Source organism: Phalangium opilio, unplaced genomic scaffold (assembly GCF_054372755.1).
Source record: "Phalangium opilio isolate 3A_F unplaced genomic scaffold, DU_Popi_V2 ptg000650l_1, whole genome shotgun sequence".
In the NCBI taxonomy this organism is placed as follows: Eukaryota; Metazoa; Arthropoda; class Arachnida; order Opiliones; family Phalangiidae; genus Phalangium; species Phalangium opilio.
In genome coordinates this window covers 440,108-458,091 of record NW_028324245.1, presented here as the reverse complement: position 1 = coordinate 458,091, position 17,984 = coordinate 440,108, and the positions used below count along the sequence as shown (strand labels likewise).

The 17,984-nt window shown below is 39.4% G+C and overlaps 3 protein-coding genes across 7 annotated transcripts in view; 1 reads left to right on the top strand and 2 right to left on the bottom strand.

The window, feature by feature from the left end:
• OSCP1 (Organic solute carrier partner 1) overlaps positions 1 to 17,481 on the bottom strand; it is a 27,437-nt gene extending 9,956 nt beyond the window's left edge. The window contains exons 1-2 of one of the 3 annotated variants that reach the window (XM_089862665.1): positions 17,411 to 17,481; positions 14,670 to 14,726 (exon numbers count right to left, since the gene is read on the bottom strand). Coding sequence is in view for 1 of the 3 variants with exons in the window: in XM_089862664.1 (XP_089718790.1) it covers positions 14,670 to 14,760 (91 nt within the window). In the remaining 2 variants the exon portion in view is untranslated. Of the gene's footprint in view, positions 1 to 14,669; positions 15,926 to 17,410 lie in introns of those variants that run through there. The other 2 variants (XR_016379973.1, XM_089862664.1) reach the window with 2 other exon arrangements.
• Positions 645 to 15,153, top strand: Notum (palmitoleoyl-protein carboxylesterase notum). 3 transcript variants are annotated; one of them, XM_089862633.1, is made up of 12 exons: positions 645 to 909; positions 7,649 to 7,699; positions 10,235 to 10,706; positions 11,855 to 11,907; positions 11,978 to 12,134; positions 12,206 to 12,367; positions 12,546 to 12,838; positions 12,900 to 13,038; positions 13,103 to 13,150; positions 13,214 to 13,339; positions 13,451 to 13,707; positions 14,184 to 15,153. In XM_089862633.1, the coding sequence occupies exons 3-12, from the start codon at positions 10,411 to 10,413 to the stop codon at positions 14,603 to 14,605; spliced, it is 1,953 nt and encodes a 650-aa protein (XP_089718759.1). In that variant the 5' UTR covers positions 645 to 909; positions 7,649 to 7,699; positions 10,235 to 10,410; the 3' UTR covers positions 14,606 to 15,153. The 3 variants fall into 3 exon arrangements, with proteins under 3 accessions (XP_089718759.1, XP_089718760.1, XP_089718758.1); XM_089862634.1 differs by having other exon boundaries at positions 13,448 to 13,707; positions 14,235 to 15,153; XM_089862632.1 differs by having other exon boundaries at positions 13,448 to 13,707.
• LOC149588429 (centrosomal protein 43) lies at positions 15,957 to 17,984 on the bottom strand. Its single transcript, XM_089862667.1, has 7 exons — positions 17,789 to 17,984; positions 17,456 to 17,653; positions 17,241 to 17,390; positions 16,981 to 17,177; positions 16,669 to 16,905; positions 16,464 to 16,605; positions 15,957 to 16,229 (listed from the first exon to the last, which is right to left on the bottom strand). Exons 1-7 carry the CDS (start codon positions 17,867 to 17,869, stop codon positions 16,146 to 16,148), a joined length of 1,089 nt encoding a protein of 362 aa, XP_089718793.1. The 5' UTR covers positions 17,870 to 17,984; the 3' UTR covers positions 15,957 to 16,145.

The window sequence follows — 17,984 nt, the reverse complement described above, 5'->3', positions numbered from 1 at the left end:
AAAAACAAGGTGAGCTAAACATATTAAAATCCCCGTGGAATACGGTTCCTACCATCGTTAGCAATGTCTCGGATGCAGCACGCGGAGTTTTAGTATAGGGAACTAACAGTTTTGTGTTTTGACCCTGAAACGTCACACCCTTCTATCTCTTACTGGAGTTTCATCCCCCCTAACGGTTGGAAACAGTATTCTACGCGCAAAAACTCCAACCAGAGAGGGGCTGCGTGACGTCAGACTATCTCTTCCCCCTAGCCAGTTGTTAGCTCCCTATACATCAGTAACATTAGGGGAAGGTTCGTTAGAAGTGGTTTGATTGAGTTCCTCAAGGTTGGGTCCCGTAACATTGTACCTTTACGACTTGAAAATAGTAAAAAATTTGTTTCTAAACACGACGCGTAATACGGTGTTGGTCTCAAGGATTATTTAGTATTTAGAGTCTATATGGACACTAAATACTTCAAACAACGGGGCAACGCCGGGTATCTTAGGTTGGTAACTCTGGGCATTCTTCCATCCAACCATTTAGGAATTGGAGCAATAAGTTCGAAGGGAGGAAAGATTCCGAAGGGTTAACGGTAGGAAAAGATAGTAGAAAGCGGGGGTATTTCTTCAATGGATGGTATTATAAGACGCTTTTTTGGTAGCGAGGAGGACTAGTTCAGCCAGCCAGCATCCATTGGTCGCCCTCCCCATCGCTCGCGTCGCCTCCGTGCAGCAGCAGCAGCAGCGGCAACTTTTTGGGTTGTGTTGGAAGCGAGAGAAAAGAGATCTCTGAGAGAGAGAGAAATATGTTGGTGGTGTTTTCGTCTTCGTTTGGTCGTCAGGGAAACTGGCGCCAAAGAAGAGCGCTTCTCGACGAGCACGTGCAGCCCGCGCTGCCAAATTCACCCAGAGAAATATTTTTCTCAGGTAAGACTGAACTTAACTTCCTTATTTTAGATATATAATTTTTTTATTACGTAATGCGCCGCGATGGGGTTACGAACTCTCTTTATATAGTTGTTAGAAAAGGTATATCCCCCAGGATATGATGACAACAAATTCTTAAGGAATTTAATATATTTATCACTTACTTCCGCTTTTAAAATTTACCCGGTCATTTGCCGCATTTTAAAGTATCAAAATAAACCAGCGAAATTAAATAAATCGTTACGGAGATTACTTTAATTCAAATTTTAAATTTGAATTTCATTTACACGCAATTAAATATTCTCACAGTAAATATCTTTGTGCGGATTAAAAAGAGAAAAATAACCCTTGAAACTACGTTATCATTTCCTAGCTATTTACTGTCGGTAATGTCAAAATTAATTAGGGTCGTAATTTGCGTACCATTTCCTCCTAAACTTAAAAGTCATTTTTCTCCCAATCTAATTTTAATTTATATCAAATGAGTGTTGATATTTATAATTTAAAAAAAAAAGTGTAATTTTGTGGAGCGAGGACTAAGGATTGCGGAAACATAAATAACGTGGCGTAGCAGCCGAAGAAATATTTTAAGGATAAGGATGAAGATGAAGAGGAAGATGAAATGAAGGGGCTAACAACTCCCCCTCCCTGCACGGCGCCTTTCCCACGCGCTTAGTTAGGTTGTAAACAAATTAACGGGAGTTAGTAACCCCTCCGGTTAGAAGGAGGAAAACATTTCTACGCGGTTTAAATGCCAACAACAAACGGGCCGATGAAGGGAAGCTAAAAAAATATATATTTTAAAAAAAGAGGATAGAAATTTGATACCTTTCACCTGCTTTACTAAGAAACGTAACTAATGTCACTCGGAGTAGCTATATACTCTTTAGAAAAAGTATGCAGGGTGTTTCTGAAAGGTCCGTCACAAATTAAGTTGGATGTTCTTTTAAAAATGCAACTTCTATAACCGATTTTTCCCCAAATGGTAACCATTTTCGAGTTAGATAGGATGCTGAATAAGAATTTGAATATTTTACCTTATAGTATTTGTGCTTTTTATCCGCGGTGGATGAAGAAGTAATAGATGTCGTAAGCTTTTCTAATACAGTACAAAAATGAACATAACCCAATACTCGCTCCTTAAACTCGTGTATGTATATTTGCCGAGCAATATATATATATATATATTACTATATATTGCTCGTCGCGAGAGAGGAGAGTCCCAGCAAAAAGATAGAATCAAAGAGAATTATTGGAAAGAGGAGTAGTAGTGTGTCTATTTAGGCTCTTAAAATTAAGGGACAGCACGCGGATATCCCCTACTCTTTTTGCGATTCTCCGCGATGGAGAACGCGACCCGAACTGCTCCGAAATGAGAGAGAGAGAGAGAGAAACGCTGCAATCTTTGGCGCGTGGGAAATCGCACGTGCTGAGTGACGTTGACGTTCGCGTGCGAAGCAGAGCGGCGAAGATCAAAGGAAATAAAAATCGCCGCCATTGTTGTTGGGTTCAACCTCTAAAGGAGCCGCCGGCCAGAGGGGATTTTCGAAATTTTTTTGGCGAGTAGTTTAGATGGGCTTTCCTCCCCCCTTCTTTTACCCATCAATTTGGAATACTGTAATAATAAAAAAAATTGGGGAGGGCCAAAAGCTATATAGAGGAAAAGGGGGTTATTAGAGGAGATTAACGAATGAGAGCCAGAAAAATAGCGGGGGGATGAGGGGGAGAAGCGCATTAGATGGTGGAATTAGGCACGGAAAAAATATATACGACCCGATCTACTACGGATCATTCCGTTCTCCTTTATTTATACGCCATGCGATCAAAGATTTACTGATATTTCCCCTTCTCCAAGATACATTTTACCAGGAATACTCGAATTTATAGGCAATTTATTCAGATAAGTCTGCAATAAATTAAAAGGTGTGTTCTTCGGGTCGAACCGCGTTAAAAGTGTCAAAGAACACGGGGGCTAAAACGTTTAGTTTCGGAGGTATAAGCCCCCCTAAACCTTGGAACAATTGTGAAGTAGGACATGCAGACTGCCCATCTTGTTTAGATAATTTCAATAGCCACAAATCTAAGAACAACGTTAATGAGCCCTTATTATACTTAAAAGTAGAAGTGTGCACTGCTCTTAATGTAAAGTAGTTCAAAGTGTAATAGCGCAAGAGTGAGTGGACATTTTGAACAATACATTTAACTTTAATAATAAAAGAAACATTATCTGGAAACTCTCGCGCTGTTACACATTGTGCTAGCCAATCAAATACCGTCTGAACGAATTAAATTTAAAAATCCACTTTTAAATTTAATTACGTAAGGTAACCCAAAAAAATTAAATAAAAATAAAATTATAAAATAAGTAAAAAAAAAAATGCTGAGAATTTTTAACCGGAATAACGCCCAGTAATTTAACGTATCTTTCTTTCGTTACATTTATGAAGAAAGAAAATTAAGCGAATCATTTTTAATTACGGTTGGTTGTATTATCATTTATATAGAAATACGTAGAGACACCCGTTTAATCTATGAAAGAATTCATTGGAAACAAACCCCGGCCGTATCTCGAAACAAATTCGAAGGGAGGGTTTGTAAGAATTAAAGATAAAAAAACTTAAACGTTTTATAATCGAGCAAATCCTACATAGGTATAAAGATTAAGAGGAATCAAGCGGTACCACGCCTCGCCCGCGTTCAATTCATTTCACATTCCCAGAAATGCAGCGTTCAGATTATACAGTCGCTTAAAATACACGCCTTTTAACTCGATCGCTCGCTCCCAAGAAAAACATGCACCGTCGCAAAAATTTAATATTATTATTATTTTCTTGTCTCTCTCTTTCTGTCTCTAATGCATTTTCTAGAAATATTGAAAATTATTTTTAATTCCGTATTAAAGAGAAATTTAAATTTCTAAAAGAGAGCTCAGGTATATCTTCTTATTAAAGACGTTTTTCCACCACTTCAATTAACTTAAACAGTTCCGCATCCCTTCTCATATCCATTTAAACAGTCCAATCTCATCTAATACCCATTTAAACAGTCCAATCTCATCTAATACCCATTTAAACAGTTCAATCTCATCTAATACCCATTTAAACAGTCGGGTATCTTCTCCAAATACATTTAAGCGGTCCCATACCTTCCCCTATCCATTTAAACTGTCGTAACTTTACCCCAATCCATTTAATGGGTTCTGCTTCTCCAACTATACATTTAAGTCATTTCTCCTCTCATAGCCATTTAATTGGAGACATCTCTTCAGGAATATATTTAAATCAGATACACCTCTTCCCTATTGATCCATTTAATCGGACCCAGCTCTTCTCTAATCCATTTAAACGGTGGAATACTTAAAAATGTCCCTAACGTCTCCTATCCTTTTAACTGTGTACCAACTCATATTACATTTAAAGTGTCCCATCACTTCTCCTATAGCACTTTAACGGTCCCACCGTTATTATATTACGGTCCCAATTACTCACCCGCTACCCATTAGTAAAAAGGGACCCTCTTAAAATATTTAGTATCTCTTTAATTGAAACCACGGAAGAAGGGGGATGGGTCAAATGAGAGAGAGAGAGAGAGAGAGAGAGAGGAGGGAGGAGGTTTAGTTACGACTAAAAGAAGAGAAAATTGTTATACATTTATGTTCGTAATGGTTTTAATTCGCATACACGTATAGAATCGTAAGACGAGGCGAAATTTCTTGAAGGGGGGGGGGGTGACCATCTAAGAAGTATATCCATCCCCCCCACTTTTCCTCGGGTTTCTTTTACGCACTATGTCAGTCTCAGGTGTATATATACAGGTATATATATATATATATAAAAAAAGTCTAAATGACAAAGAACGAAGAAAGAAGAAGCCGATTCCTTTGAAGTTGCCGCCAGTATAGGTAAAAACTTAAGAAGACATGATATATATCTAGCGTAAGAATATCGAAACTTTTAGCGCATTAGGGAAAAAGGTTTTTAGTGGTATCGTTAAAGAAGAGAGAGAGAGAGCGAATATTGCCCAGAAAGAGAGAGCAGAGAGAGAGAGAGAAAGAAAGAGAGAGAAATTCTAGACCGATTTTTACTAGCGATACGTGAGAAGACTTTGAGAATTTTTTCTTATTTTCGGAAGAATAAAATTGTTTCGGTAAGCGACAAAAAAAAAATTCTATTATTATTTTACAAATTAAAACCAATCACCAAGTTGGACCGATCACTCTTTTATCTAATCGCGCTTTCGAACCTAACCAATAATATAGTAGCTTAATTGGTCCGATCAAATTGTCATTGTACAATCTATTATCGAGGAATGTTGTTGACATACTAATTTTAAATGTTTAGACTTCAAAAATCGAGCGTGCTGATGGAGTTTGCTACTTTTAAACCCTGACATTAAAATATGTTTAAAATTTGTAATATAATATTTTGAAAAACAATAATGATTGTAAAATGAAGTTCCATAGATTACCACATAACATTGGTTATACTAGATTATAACATTGTTCTTTTTTTCTTCTATGATTATTAAACTGTTTTATTTACATTCCGAAGTCAGAGTTATAGTTTTCAATGAAATAGTTATTATATACCTTCCCATAGTTTGTCTATAATCTGCATGTACAAATTGTATATAGTGAACTTGCCAGTCATTTTCGATATGCGCAATTCAACCGCTATCGTTGGACCCAAATACTTATCAACTTTGGACGGAGTAGAATTAAATTTGAAGAGTTCAAATCAAACGTCCCAGAGTAACTCTGTGGGATTCGTTATTTCTGGGCTCGGTTTATGGACCCCCAAAGCAAAATCAAGGTGGGCTAAAAAGTTAACCTCTTTCGGCACCACTAACCATTGCTTAACTATAACTAAGTGCAGTGTGGAAAGCGGAGAAGGCTCTCTAAGGGAAACGGCGCCAAGCCAAATATTTGGACCACGCATCTTTATTAGCGAATCTTAAAGCGCCATCAGAGAGTTCTTTAATTGGTCACTTGAAATTTAAGAGCTTGAGCGGTCGCTTTTATTTTCTTCTTAGTAATGAAGAGGCCATAGCTTATTGTTTACTTAGACTTTGTCTAAACTCTGAAGAAACGCGAGTCCAAAAGCGAGATTAAACCTTTTAAGAAAGTCGGTTAAGATCAATGGATTCATTTAAGAATAAATAACTATGGGAGGAAAGAGATGGTGAAGCACCGAGAAGCCCGGATAAAAAAATGTGGGTCACACTAGGTCAATCATGGCCGAGAGAGAGAGAGTATACTATATACATCAGTAGATTTATTTCACGTAGCCGAGCTAAGTAATAATGTGCAAAACATACTTAACTCCACGTGCAATTAACTGAGTGCTTTGTTAAAACAAAAACCGCGGCACGACATAAGCATTCTAGCATATCAATTTAATTCTAAATTACAAAGCAGAGCGTATGCTTACAAGATGGCGGCCACTTAAAGGAGCAGGAGTATAAATGAGACCACGTGTTCGGTCGCAAAAAATGACTTCTCCCACCATTCTACTGTGCCACTTCATACGGATTAAGCTCTAAACACTGGCATTTCCTAGATAATTGCCCAGCGATGATGGGTTCGGAAGACTTTGTCGGCAGCGGCATTTTCGTATAATATAAGCACGACTAATAACTTATTGGCACCGCACTCCTAAAATTATAGCTATTTTTTTTCTTCGCGCCAAGTAAACTCTTTAATTAGCTACAGTCCCTTCATAATACAAGCATCGAGGGGGGAGAGGAGGCAAATATGAGGTTTTGTTTCATTTTTTTAAAGCTACCTCTTAAGATTTTCCCGCCCATTTTCTCTTGGACTGACGCGTTATATTTATTCCCCGTGCGCGTTTTTTTTGTTGTCCCTCCTAACACACTTTTCACTATTCATCTTCCTCGAAGTGAATCTTTCATCGATGATCACGAGGTTAGGGGGAGACAGGTGCATTTCTTAAACCATGCCCCCTCCCCCCCATAACTTTACCTTTTTTTTAATACATAAAAATGAACTCTTTTAAAATTAGCCACGGTTAAAGAGAAACTATCTTAATCCTAAGATCCGATACAGAGATTATTTCTGTAAGACCTATAGTTAACGTTTTTCATTAAGTATTGGTCAATAGACCATTACATGAATTTCAAAAGAGAAGCAAACATGGCAGGGGCGCGGAAGTTTACCATAAGTTTATAAGACATGTTGGCCATAAGTTTGTCACTGGTTACTGAGAGCTTGTCAAGTTGTCATGAAGTGAGTGAGGTAGGTCATAGATTGGATAGGTAAAGCGACATACGCCTGGTGAGGCGCTGCTGTCAAATGCTTAGTACACAAACTAAATAGGACTAGATGGAGGTCCTGCAAAATTAACCACCACCGAGTGTAGGACTTCAATTCTCGCTTGTCGCTCACGAACTAGATATCTCGAGCTGTAGGTTTCTAGCATTACGAAGTATAGGAAGGTGTCATACTTATGGAAGGAACTTATCACTTAAAAACTTATGATGTAATTGATTATACAGTGGCGCTATGTTTACTAAACAGACTCCGATGGTTTAAATTCCTTATGGACTTTCGCTGAACGTAAACATAATGGGTTTAGAATCAATTATTTTGAAAAAAAAAAAAGGCTACCGGATATTTACAATTTAAAGTTCATCGCGAATTCCTTACTAGCCCTACTATTACGAAATTTGCTTTTCATTCTCCATGCAATACTTCTTGTTTACAACTTCTTTCTATTTCTAGATTGACGTCATAACTGGTATCGTAAACAAAAAGCAAGAAACTATGAAATTGGTAAGTTATTATTATTCTTATATTAGGTTGGTTATAGTCGGGTATTCGCTGCATGGCGATATGTAATTTGGGAACATTACATCAAAGGGACGCGCGAATGCATTTATGATTTATTACGAATTATAAATTCACGATGAAAAGAGAGACTCGTATATAGCGCCTATTAATTTCCCCGTCAAACAATGAAACGAGAGATTCGTCTTAATCACCTAAATTAATTCAAAAATCCAGACCTTCCGACCCACTAATTTAAAGCCACGCAAAGAGATAATGATACTAAACATACTAATTGCAAATTTTACCGTAACTTTGAAGTATAAGAGAGACCGTAAGCCTTTGATTTAACCAGTATAGAGCGGTACTGAGAGGGGAGGAGCTACGGGGGACGTGACGTCAATAATGGTAGTCTAAATTGTATGGCCTTATATGACGACTTCCCCAATATGGTCGCCAAAACCGAAGTAAGAGATAGGAGGGTGTGACGTCACGACTCACGAGAAAGTTGGTAGCGCAGACGGTTGGGGGTAGAGCTAAGATTCGTGAGGTAATTTACACGGCCATATTGGTGGGTTCAATGCAATTGGAAAGCCACCAATATGGATGCCAGAACCGTGGTAAGACTTAGGAGGGTGTAACGCAGTACTGATCCAATTGAAATCTCTCTATACGTGGCTAAGGGTTCGCGGACCCAATCCCAACCTTATGAGGGGTTGAGCAACTAGAAGAGGACGACGTTTAATAAAAGGACGTTCTATCTTCCCTTTAATATCATTTTTACCGGCGTAGATGAGAGAAAAATGAGAATGGGGAGACATACGTATATATTTCCCCAATTAGGAATTTACGCGGCTAGAGGAATGGGAAAACCATGGGAACCGACAAGAGAAACTCGGCATTTTCGCGTTTGTTTCAAACCAAGAGGTAAACCACCACCGAAATCCGGTGTAGAACAGTGAAATTCCTTGTCCATACAATTCCATTTCCCTGACATATCCAGATTGGTCCGAACCCTGGAGACTCGCGAGTAGAGTTAGTCAAGTACCGATTCAAATTGAACTATGTTAGGTCTTATCTCTAGAAAGAAGCCCAAACGGTCTCGCAACAATATACGTAAGCGTAGACAATAAGCGACCACCCCCTCGGATTGGTGCAGAGGCTCCGCTACCGCAAAGGGCGTATATTGTAGATAGAGGAGAAAGAGAGAGAGAGAGAGAGAGAGAGAGAGAGAGAGAGAGAGAGAGAGAGAGAGAGAGAGAGAGAGAGAGAGAGAGAGGGAAAAAATCAAAAGAAGCTAACGAGGCTCTCGTTAAGAGTGCTTGGATGTCAATCAAACGATGCAAGTAGCAAAGTGGCCTGGGGGGGCCTCTCTCGCTACATTTCTCCTCGTTAGACGCCCGATGCTATAACAAACGAGGCAGCGCCCCGCGAGCCTTTTTCTCAAAAAACCGAGCTGCCCGACCGACACTTTACTTTCCCACTCGCCCTCGCGTAAGATGGGGATAAAAGTTACCATGAACGGTGCATCTTCGAGAAAAACTCGCGGCCTAACATCAAAAGGAGCGAGAGAAGAAATGATGCGTTTTTTACGATCTTGTTAAATGGATTTTTTTATCCCCTCTGATTTTTTCTTATTCTTGCTGAGATTGGGTAGCTTTCTTCTGCCATGGGTTGGGAATTCAAGGAAATGAACTGGTCAAAATTCCCTCTTCATCAAGTTTTAAAACCGCTAAAGTTGCTATAATCTAACAACAAAGTTGCAAAGAGAATGGGGATGGAAAGGAGTAGAAAGACATTTATAATACGATTAGGCCACCTGACGCCATAGGGAGAACTTTCTTTTGGGAATGATGTTGATGGAAATATGTTAAACGCCGCGGAGAGCTATGTGGTAGGGGCAAGAAGTGATATCTAGTTTATTAGGGAGAAGGTTTCAGATGCCCAAGTATTCGCACGCCTATAGTCCCAGTCCCCTTTCAAAATACAAGGGGGGACGTAAAAGGAGGCCCCGGGCTATTTCGCCTATCCTCAGTCTGAAAAATTTTACCTCATTCGCGCCGCTCTGACGTGAGTTTTCAAGAACCAATGAGATGCTGTTGTAATTTAAGGCGGGGGGATTAACTCCGGACCTATGTTTGGACTGGAGATAAAGCTAGATTACAAATGTGGCGAATTTATACCTTCTCCCTAATAAACTAGATATCACTTCTTGGTAGGGTCCTTCTCCCTAATAAACTAGATATCACTTCTTGGTAGGGGCCCAGCTCCCACCTAAAACCAACCGTGGAGAAAAGTGGCGCGTTAATGTTGAGTAGGTCAGTTTCGTGGCATCTGTCAGATATTCGCGGCTTGATTTAAAGAAATTTCTTAATCTCGAGAAAATTAAGATTTTTTTCTAAGAAGTCATCTGAGCCTTTGAAGTTTGCGTTACGGGGGGAATGGTTTAATAATTAACACGGTAGAAATTAAAATTGGATGGGTGTGTTTCTAATTAGGGTATATATGTTAATTATAATTTTGAAACCATTTGACCTACAGGCATTGAGAAAAGGGAAAGCGAGTTTTCGCGTTGATGGGTGGCTCTAAACAAGTCGATCTCAATCGCGGCTCATCGTCGCAATCGCAGAGTTAAAAGTTTTACCCACGAGGAGATAGAGAGAAAGAGAGTGAAGTGGAAGAAGGGAGATTCATTCGAAAGCGCTACCTACTAAACGATGCTGGTCGAATGGAGGAAAGCATCAGCGAGGAGTACCAAATATAGGCCCTTCGTCCGAGTGACTTGCTACCTATTGGCCGGATTCCTGGTGCATCAGGTCAAAGGGACGCCGGTCTCGACCACCCGCGTGGTCAACAACGGGACCACGGAAAGAAACGACATCAAGATAGAAGCCTCCTCGCCGCAGGCCAGGACCAGCGTCCCTCTTAATCCCATACACAACAAATACAACTTGCTACGAAAAGTCATGATTGCCAATAGAACCGTCACCTGCAACGACGGATCTCGATCCGGGTAAGCTATCATATTTTATTCTATTTGGGTTTAAAGGTATAGAAAGATCTACCGATGGGAAAAAAAAAGTGGACAAGGGGGTAGAATTTTACAAAGACTCGGACATGAAACGTGGAAAATCTAGTATTATTACGAAGCTATTCACTTAAAACTATCATACGCGACACGTCAAGGAAGGGGAATCGCGTGAAATCTAAGGAACTTCCAAGGAAATTGAGGAAAAAAGCTTCAACTTGGTAGGAATCAGAAAGAATCCTAAATGAGTGGACGACGTATATACGAACGGGGCTTGACGAAGGGGGCTGGGATGTCCTTAACGAAATACAAACGATAGATCATAGCTTAGTGCCGGCGGAAACTGACAAGCGGGGAGTTAGCGACAAGCCAGGTGTCGAAAATACTTTGGGATTAGGTGGCCGGGAGAGAGATAACGAGGACTGAATGAGAGAGTAGCGAATATTATACAAAAGGCCGTAGGAAAAAGAGAGAGAAGAGAGCCGCATCATCTTATCCTATATAGTACTTCTTTTCCATCAGAGCGTCAGCTCGGAAAATCGCCTTCCAGGAGAAATAGGCCCCGGACTAAGATAAGCCTTTAGCGTCTTAGGTCTATAGAAAACTTTCTTTCCGGCCCTCCTCCTCCTCCCCCCTCTTCCATCTATTTATCCTCATCCAAAATCTCTTCTCCTTTCGGACGGAGTTCGTCAAAGAAACGAGCCCTTCAGGGTGAAGCTCCATTGGTGGAATACCAAACAAAGCAAGCGCTTATAAGATACTGCGCTAGATGGATTATGAGGGCAGAGAATTTCGTAGGCAACCAGTCAACTATGGAATATCGGAGGACTAGTTTTCTCGTATTAAATGATATAGGCCTAGAGAAAATCATTTTGGGAGTGATAGATAAATATACCGTTATAGTGAACCTTACAGGGTGTTTTGTCCATACAAAAAGCGGGGCAAGAGCAAAGGGGAGATTATGATTCAACTATCAACGTCATTCGAAATTTAATTTCAGTGCTGTTATAACTTAGGCGCGTTTATACTTAAATAATGATTGGCATTCTTCTGGTATAACATTAAGGACATTTGAAATTTCGTAGTGGTCACTGTTTATAGGTATAATAGCGAGACAATTGTTTAACTTTCAGGTATTATCTAAGAAAATATTACGATAGCAAAAAGTGGATCGTGTTTTTAGAGGGTAACTATCATTTGCTTCGCGATAACTTTAAAAGTGCAAACGGTATAACTCGAGGAGTTTCGTTATAAAGGTGGATGGCATTGTTTCGATAAGAAAAGTTGCGAATCGAGATGGTTAAGAATGCGCAATTTAATGTCCTCCAAACAATGGCCAGAAGCTAAATTAGTCGGAGGAATATTATCCCAAGATTCCAAAGAAAACCCTTATTGGTGGAACGCAAATCACGTGTAAGAAAACTGCGAAAGCTAACCCTTTTTAAAAAAAGGCGTTTTAACTCGAAGATACTTGGGCGTTACAGATTCGTACCCTATTGTTCGAGCGATTCTTGGAGTGGTACGGCGCCAGCCAACGTTAAGGGCGATTTCGCATTCGTGGGTTCGCTTATCATACAAGAAGTCGTCAAAGACTTGCTCAATCGGGGTTTGAGGGAAGCTGACAGTTTATTACTGGCCGGAAGCAGGTAATTATCAAAATGCCTAACGCGCGGATTAACCACGAGCAGATGTTAGTAGTTAACAACAGGCTGACGGGGATTGGAAAAAAAGGGGGAAGGGTTTAGGTAGGGCACTTTCAATTCGCTTTTATGGCTGAGGGAATTTTTACAACCGCTGACAACCACAGCATCTTCCCGATAACAGTGCGGGAGGAACGGGAGTTTTGCTCAACCTGGATAGAGTGGCGGACGCTCTCAAGGCCAGCGGTCTCAAAAGGGTCAAAGTCAGAGGTTTGGCCGATTCCGGTTGGTTCCTGGACAACGAGCCGTACCAACCCATGCCCTGTCGCGACCCTTACAGTTGCGCTCCGGCCGAAGCCATCAAATTAGGAATGAAACTCTGGAAGGGACAAGTACCAGTCCGATGTCAAGCCCAATATCCAACCGCCGAACACTGGAGGTGCTACTTTGGCTACAGATTGTACCCAACGCTTCAAGGTACTTAATTTAACTCTTAATACAAGAGAGTGGGGACATTTTTCTAACACGTTACGCGCAGCCCCAGTATTCGTTTTTCAATGGCTATTCGACGAAGCCCAAATGACAGCGAATAACGTGGGGGCTCCCCTTACGAAGCAACAATGGGATTACATTCACAAAATGGGTGACGATCTTAGGACCACTTTGAAAAACGTTTCGTAAGTCGTTCATTTTCAAAGTGTAACCGCGAGTTTTACCCTAATTTCATTTCACCTTTCTTAGGGCTGTTTTCGCACCGTCCTGTATATCTCACGTAGTCTTAACCAAAAAGTAAGTATCTCTTAAGGAAATTAGGTTCAAAGACCTAAGCCTAAATATCTACTCCTTACTAAGGGACTGGTTAAAAGTTAAGATAAATCACATCTCGCTGCCACAAGCCATTCAATGCTGGGAGCAAAGAAGACATCCTCATCGACATTCCCATCGTCATACGGACTATTCCAGGACGCGGAATGACAGGTAAAGATGACGGACGCGTAGGAGGGGATAACGGATAATTATAGACTAGACCTCGGATGGGTAAAAAGATAAATAACGGGGTATATCCTCTTAAAACGCGCGTTGCAGCAGCGTCAAGATAGAAATGTTGGCTGATATGCCGTTGAGGCTGTTGGGGGTCGGCAAATCGATTGGAAACGCGACAGTGACGGAGTGGACGACGCGCGAGGAGGACAAAGCCAGGCGGAGGTTGGCCAGAAAGAAAGGAGAGCGTGGGAGGGACCAACAAACGCGCCGAGGTGAACAACGGAGGACCAAGAAAAAAGGACGGAAGAACCGAGAGAGGAAACGAAGGCGGAGAAAACAAGGCGAAAAGAGAAGAGACAAAGGTAACGAAAAAGAGATAGATACGATTCCCCTCAAAATGTATTCTAGTAGTTTGTCAGGCTTATTGTTAAACCCCTTATCTTTCAAGTCCCTAGCCTAGTTAAGACTCCAGTTCAACCTCCCACTTTTTACTACAAAGGGAACCACCGCTACCATTGACGGGGAAACCAACCACGATGTCAATAAATAAAAGATGGGTAGGATGGGGAGATAGTCAGTTCGTTTGGTTATTTTTATTTCTAGTAGGGCGGTTAATAAATCCCTGTCAACTAACGGGTGGTCCAGTTACTGGCTGGTCTTATCTTGGCGTAAAAACTATTCCCCCCCCCCGGTACCCTCCTTAGTCTATTTTCCGGATTCCGTCCTGCCATTATTGGTTATGGGCTTTTTGAAAAGTAGGGGGTCCTACCAGCGGGGAGGGGAGAGGCTAGCGTGTCATGATTAGTGACCAGTGTCCCCCGCACAATTACCCATTCAGGCCCGCACGGAAGACGAGAGTCACGTGACATAAGCTCCCTCTTTCCGGAAGAAAGCGGCGGAGGCGACGCCAAAGTGGTCGACGAAGAAACGACCACTTCTTGGCCCGAGGAAGGACGAGGGAGTAAGGAGAAAGGGCCCAGAAAGGGCAAGAGACGAAGTAATCAAGTAGCGAATAACAAGCACCATAGAGACCCATGCAACGAATGGTTAATAGACGAATGTTCGTGGCCTCAGTGCAACCGAGCGTGTCCTCGATTACAAAACCCTTTCACGGGCGAAGAAATGGACTTTATCGAGTTGCTCAAGTCTTTCGGATTGGAGATGTCCAGCGTGGCCAGCGCCCTCGGAATGGATCTAGCCACGCTGAACGAAATGGACAACGATACGTTGCTACAATTACTGACCCAACAAACCAACTAATCCCCAGTGACTAAATAAAACAATACCAACATGGTAAAAAAAAAAAAAAAAAAAAAACACTTACCTCCGTGGTGACCTTTCCGATGACGACCGACGTTTCTCCAAACTTCTGGCGCCCTCTCTGCAATCGAAAATAGATTAATTTTATTTACCATTAAACTTCCAAACGTTTTTATATAGTCATTATTTATAGATAAGACCCGTAAACTATTTAAAAATTAACGAGTTTGAACTATTTTTCTCGTTATGGTCGAAACAATATCTAATTTTTTTTAAAGAGTGGCGCAAGTATTAAAGTTTAAAAAAGTGAGTGTCGAGATCACTTTTATATTACGTTAATTAATTAATTAATTAATTTCATTTAATTGTATAATATAAAATGTATTTAACGAAAAAGAGTCTAAAGAAAAAAATCACCCGTATAAACCTACCTCAAAATAAATAATAACCATTTTTTTTGTTAACTATAGAATTATTTAGTCATCCGTAATTTTAACCAAATTTTCGAGGCGAAGAAGTACAAATAAATTTCTTATATAAATATCTAATATGTGGAGTATGTATTTTCCCCCATGATGAAAAAAAAAAAATTAATTATTATATTGTATTATACAAATAGAAATACGTATGTGAAATATTAATTATTCACAAATCTCTTGCCCGGTTTAAAAATAGAGATTAAAAATTTAATCCTTACCAACTCAGGTTATTTCAAGAATTTTTGGCATATTTAATAAATAAGCCCCGCGCGAGTACCCGATCGATCGGGTACCCGATCCGAAAATTTTAATCCTTAATAAATACCCGAAAGTATTCGAATATTTAAAAATTTCCCGCCCTTAACTGTGCCAAGGCTTAGGTCAATGGGTTATTAAAAAAAGTGTCATAAAAACTTTAAATCTTTAGTTTTTACTACGGAATTTTTCCACAAATAAATATTTTGAAGCCTATAAGTACCCGATATGATTTTCGCTACCAAAAAAAGCACCCGACAATTGGTACTTTTATTAGGCCTAATTATCCGGGTACCCGCGACCCCATAGGGAATTTTAAAGTACCCACACCCTATCACAACCCCAAAAATCACCGCCCCCACAGGGGTAGTTCACTAGATTGTTCAGATTACCAAGTGAATTTAATATTATGTCCCCCAAACTCCAGTTCCTAGGCCTATAACATGGAAATTAACACCCTGACAAAAAATAAGCCTAATCCGTTTCAGGTTTCTAATGAATGGAAAATTTAAATTTTAAAGATAAAAGTTCTAACCACATTGTTTTTTTTTCTTGTAAAATTGTAAAACGTTTCGAATATAATAATAATAATAATAATAATAATATGATAAAGAGTGTAAATTTTTAATAAGGAAAGTAAAGTGTTTATTGTATATATACATATTTCTGTGTTGGTTTTGAAATTTTTTTGAAGATTTTGATTGGGATTTCGATTTATATTAGTAAGCCTACAGTGCCTACATTTTTATTTACTCTCGGAAGAAATTTAGACGTCTTAATTACACCACGCCATATTGTTTTGCACTTCAAGGGACTGTTTCAGAGTAAGCCACTTCAGGATTTTTCCCACTAAGTCTCGATACGGTTTGATCAGATGTTAAATCATCACCCTAAAAATGATTTGTAACATTACAAATGCTTAGGGGGCTCAGGGAGGTCGTGTTAGGGATTTGGGAGAAGCGTATGTGCCAGTAAAAATTAAGTGGAATTTTGTCAATAGCTTCAGAAACAAGCAAAAGACTAGAAATGTGTGCAGACTACAACAGAAACAGCCCCAGTTAAGTGAACTTTGAGATCAGGTGGCAAGAAGCTTAATAAGAAAGGGTTAAAACATCATAAATTACCCTAGATGAGCCACTGTTGAGAATATCATCAGCAGAGACTGAAAAATCCTCTTCTATTTCCTCCTCAACACTTCCATCCCCGTCATCTGGTATATCCTCTTTAGTTTTAGTTTGTGGGACAGTTTCATGTTCTACACTTTGACTATTACAGACCCCAAAAGTTTTGAGTTTAACTAACTTATTTTTAAATAAATTTATTTATCACCTTAATGAGGATTGAAAATCATCTTCATAATCTAAACTACCTTTTCTATTTTTGCCACTAACACTTAAAGAAGGTAAATCTTGAAGTGAGGAAAGACTAGAAGCGGATTGTTTACGTTGACCTAATTCCAAATTTGGTGGTGGTGTTGGTGGTGGGTCTGATTTGGTCAAAAATGTTTCATCTTTTTTACTCTCTTTCACTGAATCCTTTTCAGGATTATTTGCATTACCGAGAAAACTATATTTGATAGTTTTTAAAAGTGGTAAGAAGTTGTTCTCAAGATTAAGAAGAAGGTAATTAAGACTTAATTACCCAAATATTAAGGGTTCTTTAGTTTGAGCAAGATCGCCTAACGTATCATCTTTATTTATATCATTAGTTGTTGAGTCTTGTGCTTGTACTTTTACTAATAAATTTTCCTTATCTTCCAAAGTTTCACGCGAACCTAAACCATCTGATAACCAAGCAGCCTTGACTTCGGATTTTGAACTTTTTTCATTTTTTAGGGTCTAAAGAAATCCCAAATTCCTAATGAAATCCTAAGCTTCAGGGTTTTTATAGTTTATACTGACATCGTGAGCGTTTTTCTCTATATTATCATTGGATTTCTGATTATTTCGAAACTTGCTAAGAACCCTTTGAAGTAGAGGTGTGAAATCCTTCTCGGTAGGTTCAAGGTGTAACCTTGTTTCTAATTCATTTTTGGTAAAAATGGGACTTGGCTGCAAGAGGCGAAACTTACCTTGTTATTCTGATGGCAGATAACTTTAATTGACTGATAACTTACGCGAGAAACCTCAGGATCAAATACCGCTAATGTATAAGCTAAGTTAAAGGTTTCTAGAAAATCCCTGACAAGTGCAACAACGGTGGGTCCTTCCTCAGTTTCCATAAACTTTTGAAGAGCTTCATTTCGAAGAGGAATTTTACATTTTTCAAAATCAGAGTCTTCTAATGCCAGAAAAACAGTCGCTCTAAGTTCAGCCTGAAAAATTTACTATATCTGTTAAAATAATTACTAAATTTAAGCTTAAAATACGCCACCCAGAAGCCAGAACACAAATCAACAAAGACATTAAGACAATAACATTAAGCCTTGGTCACAACAAAGACGAATTACCTTTATCTTTCCGAGTACACCTTTCTTCTCTAAAGTTTCAATTACTAAATCGCGTAATTCTGTATCTTCCTCAAAGGACATAATTACTTAGATTTAATTAATAATCAATTATTATTTTAACGGGCAGAAGAAAAGCCCGCACTTACGCACAAGCAACCGGTTCCCTTTTTAAATGTCAGTTTTCCGTTAGACTAAA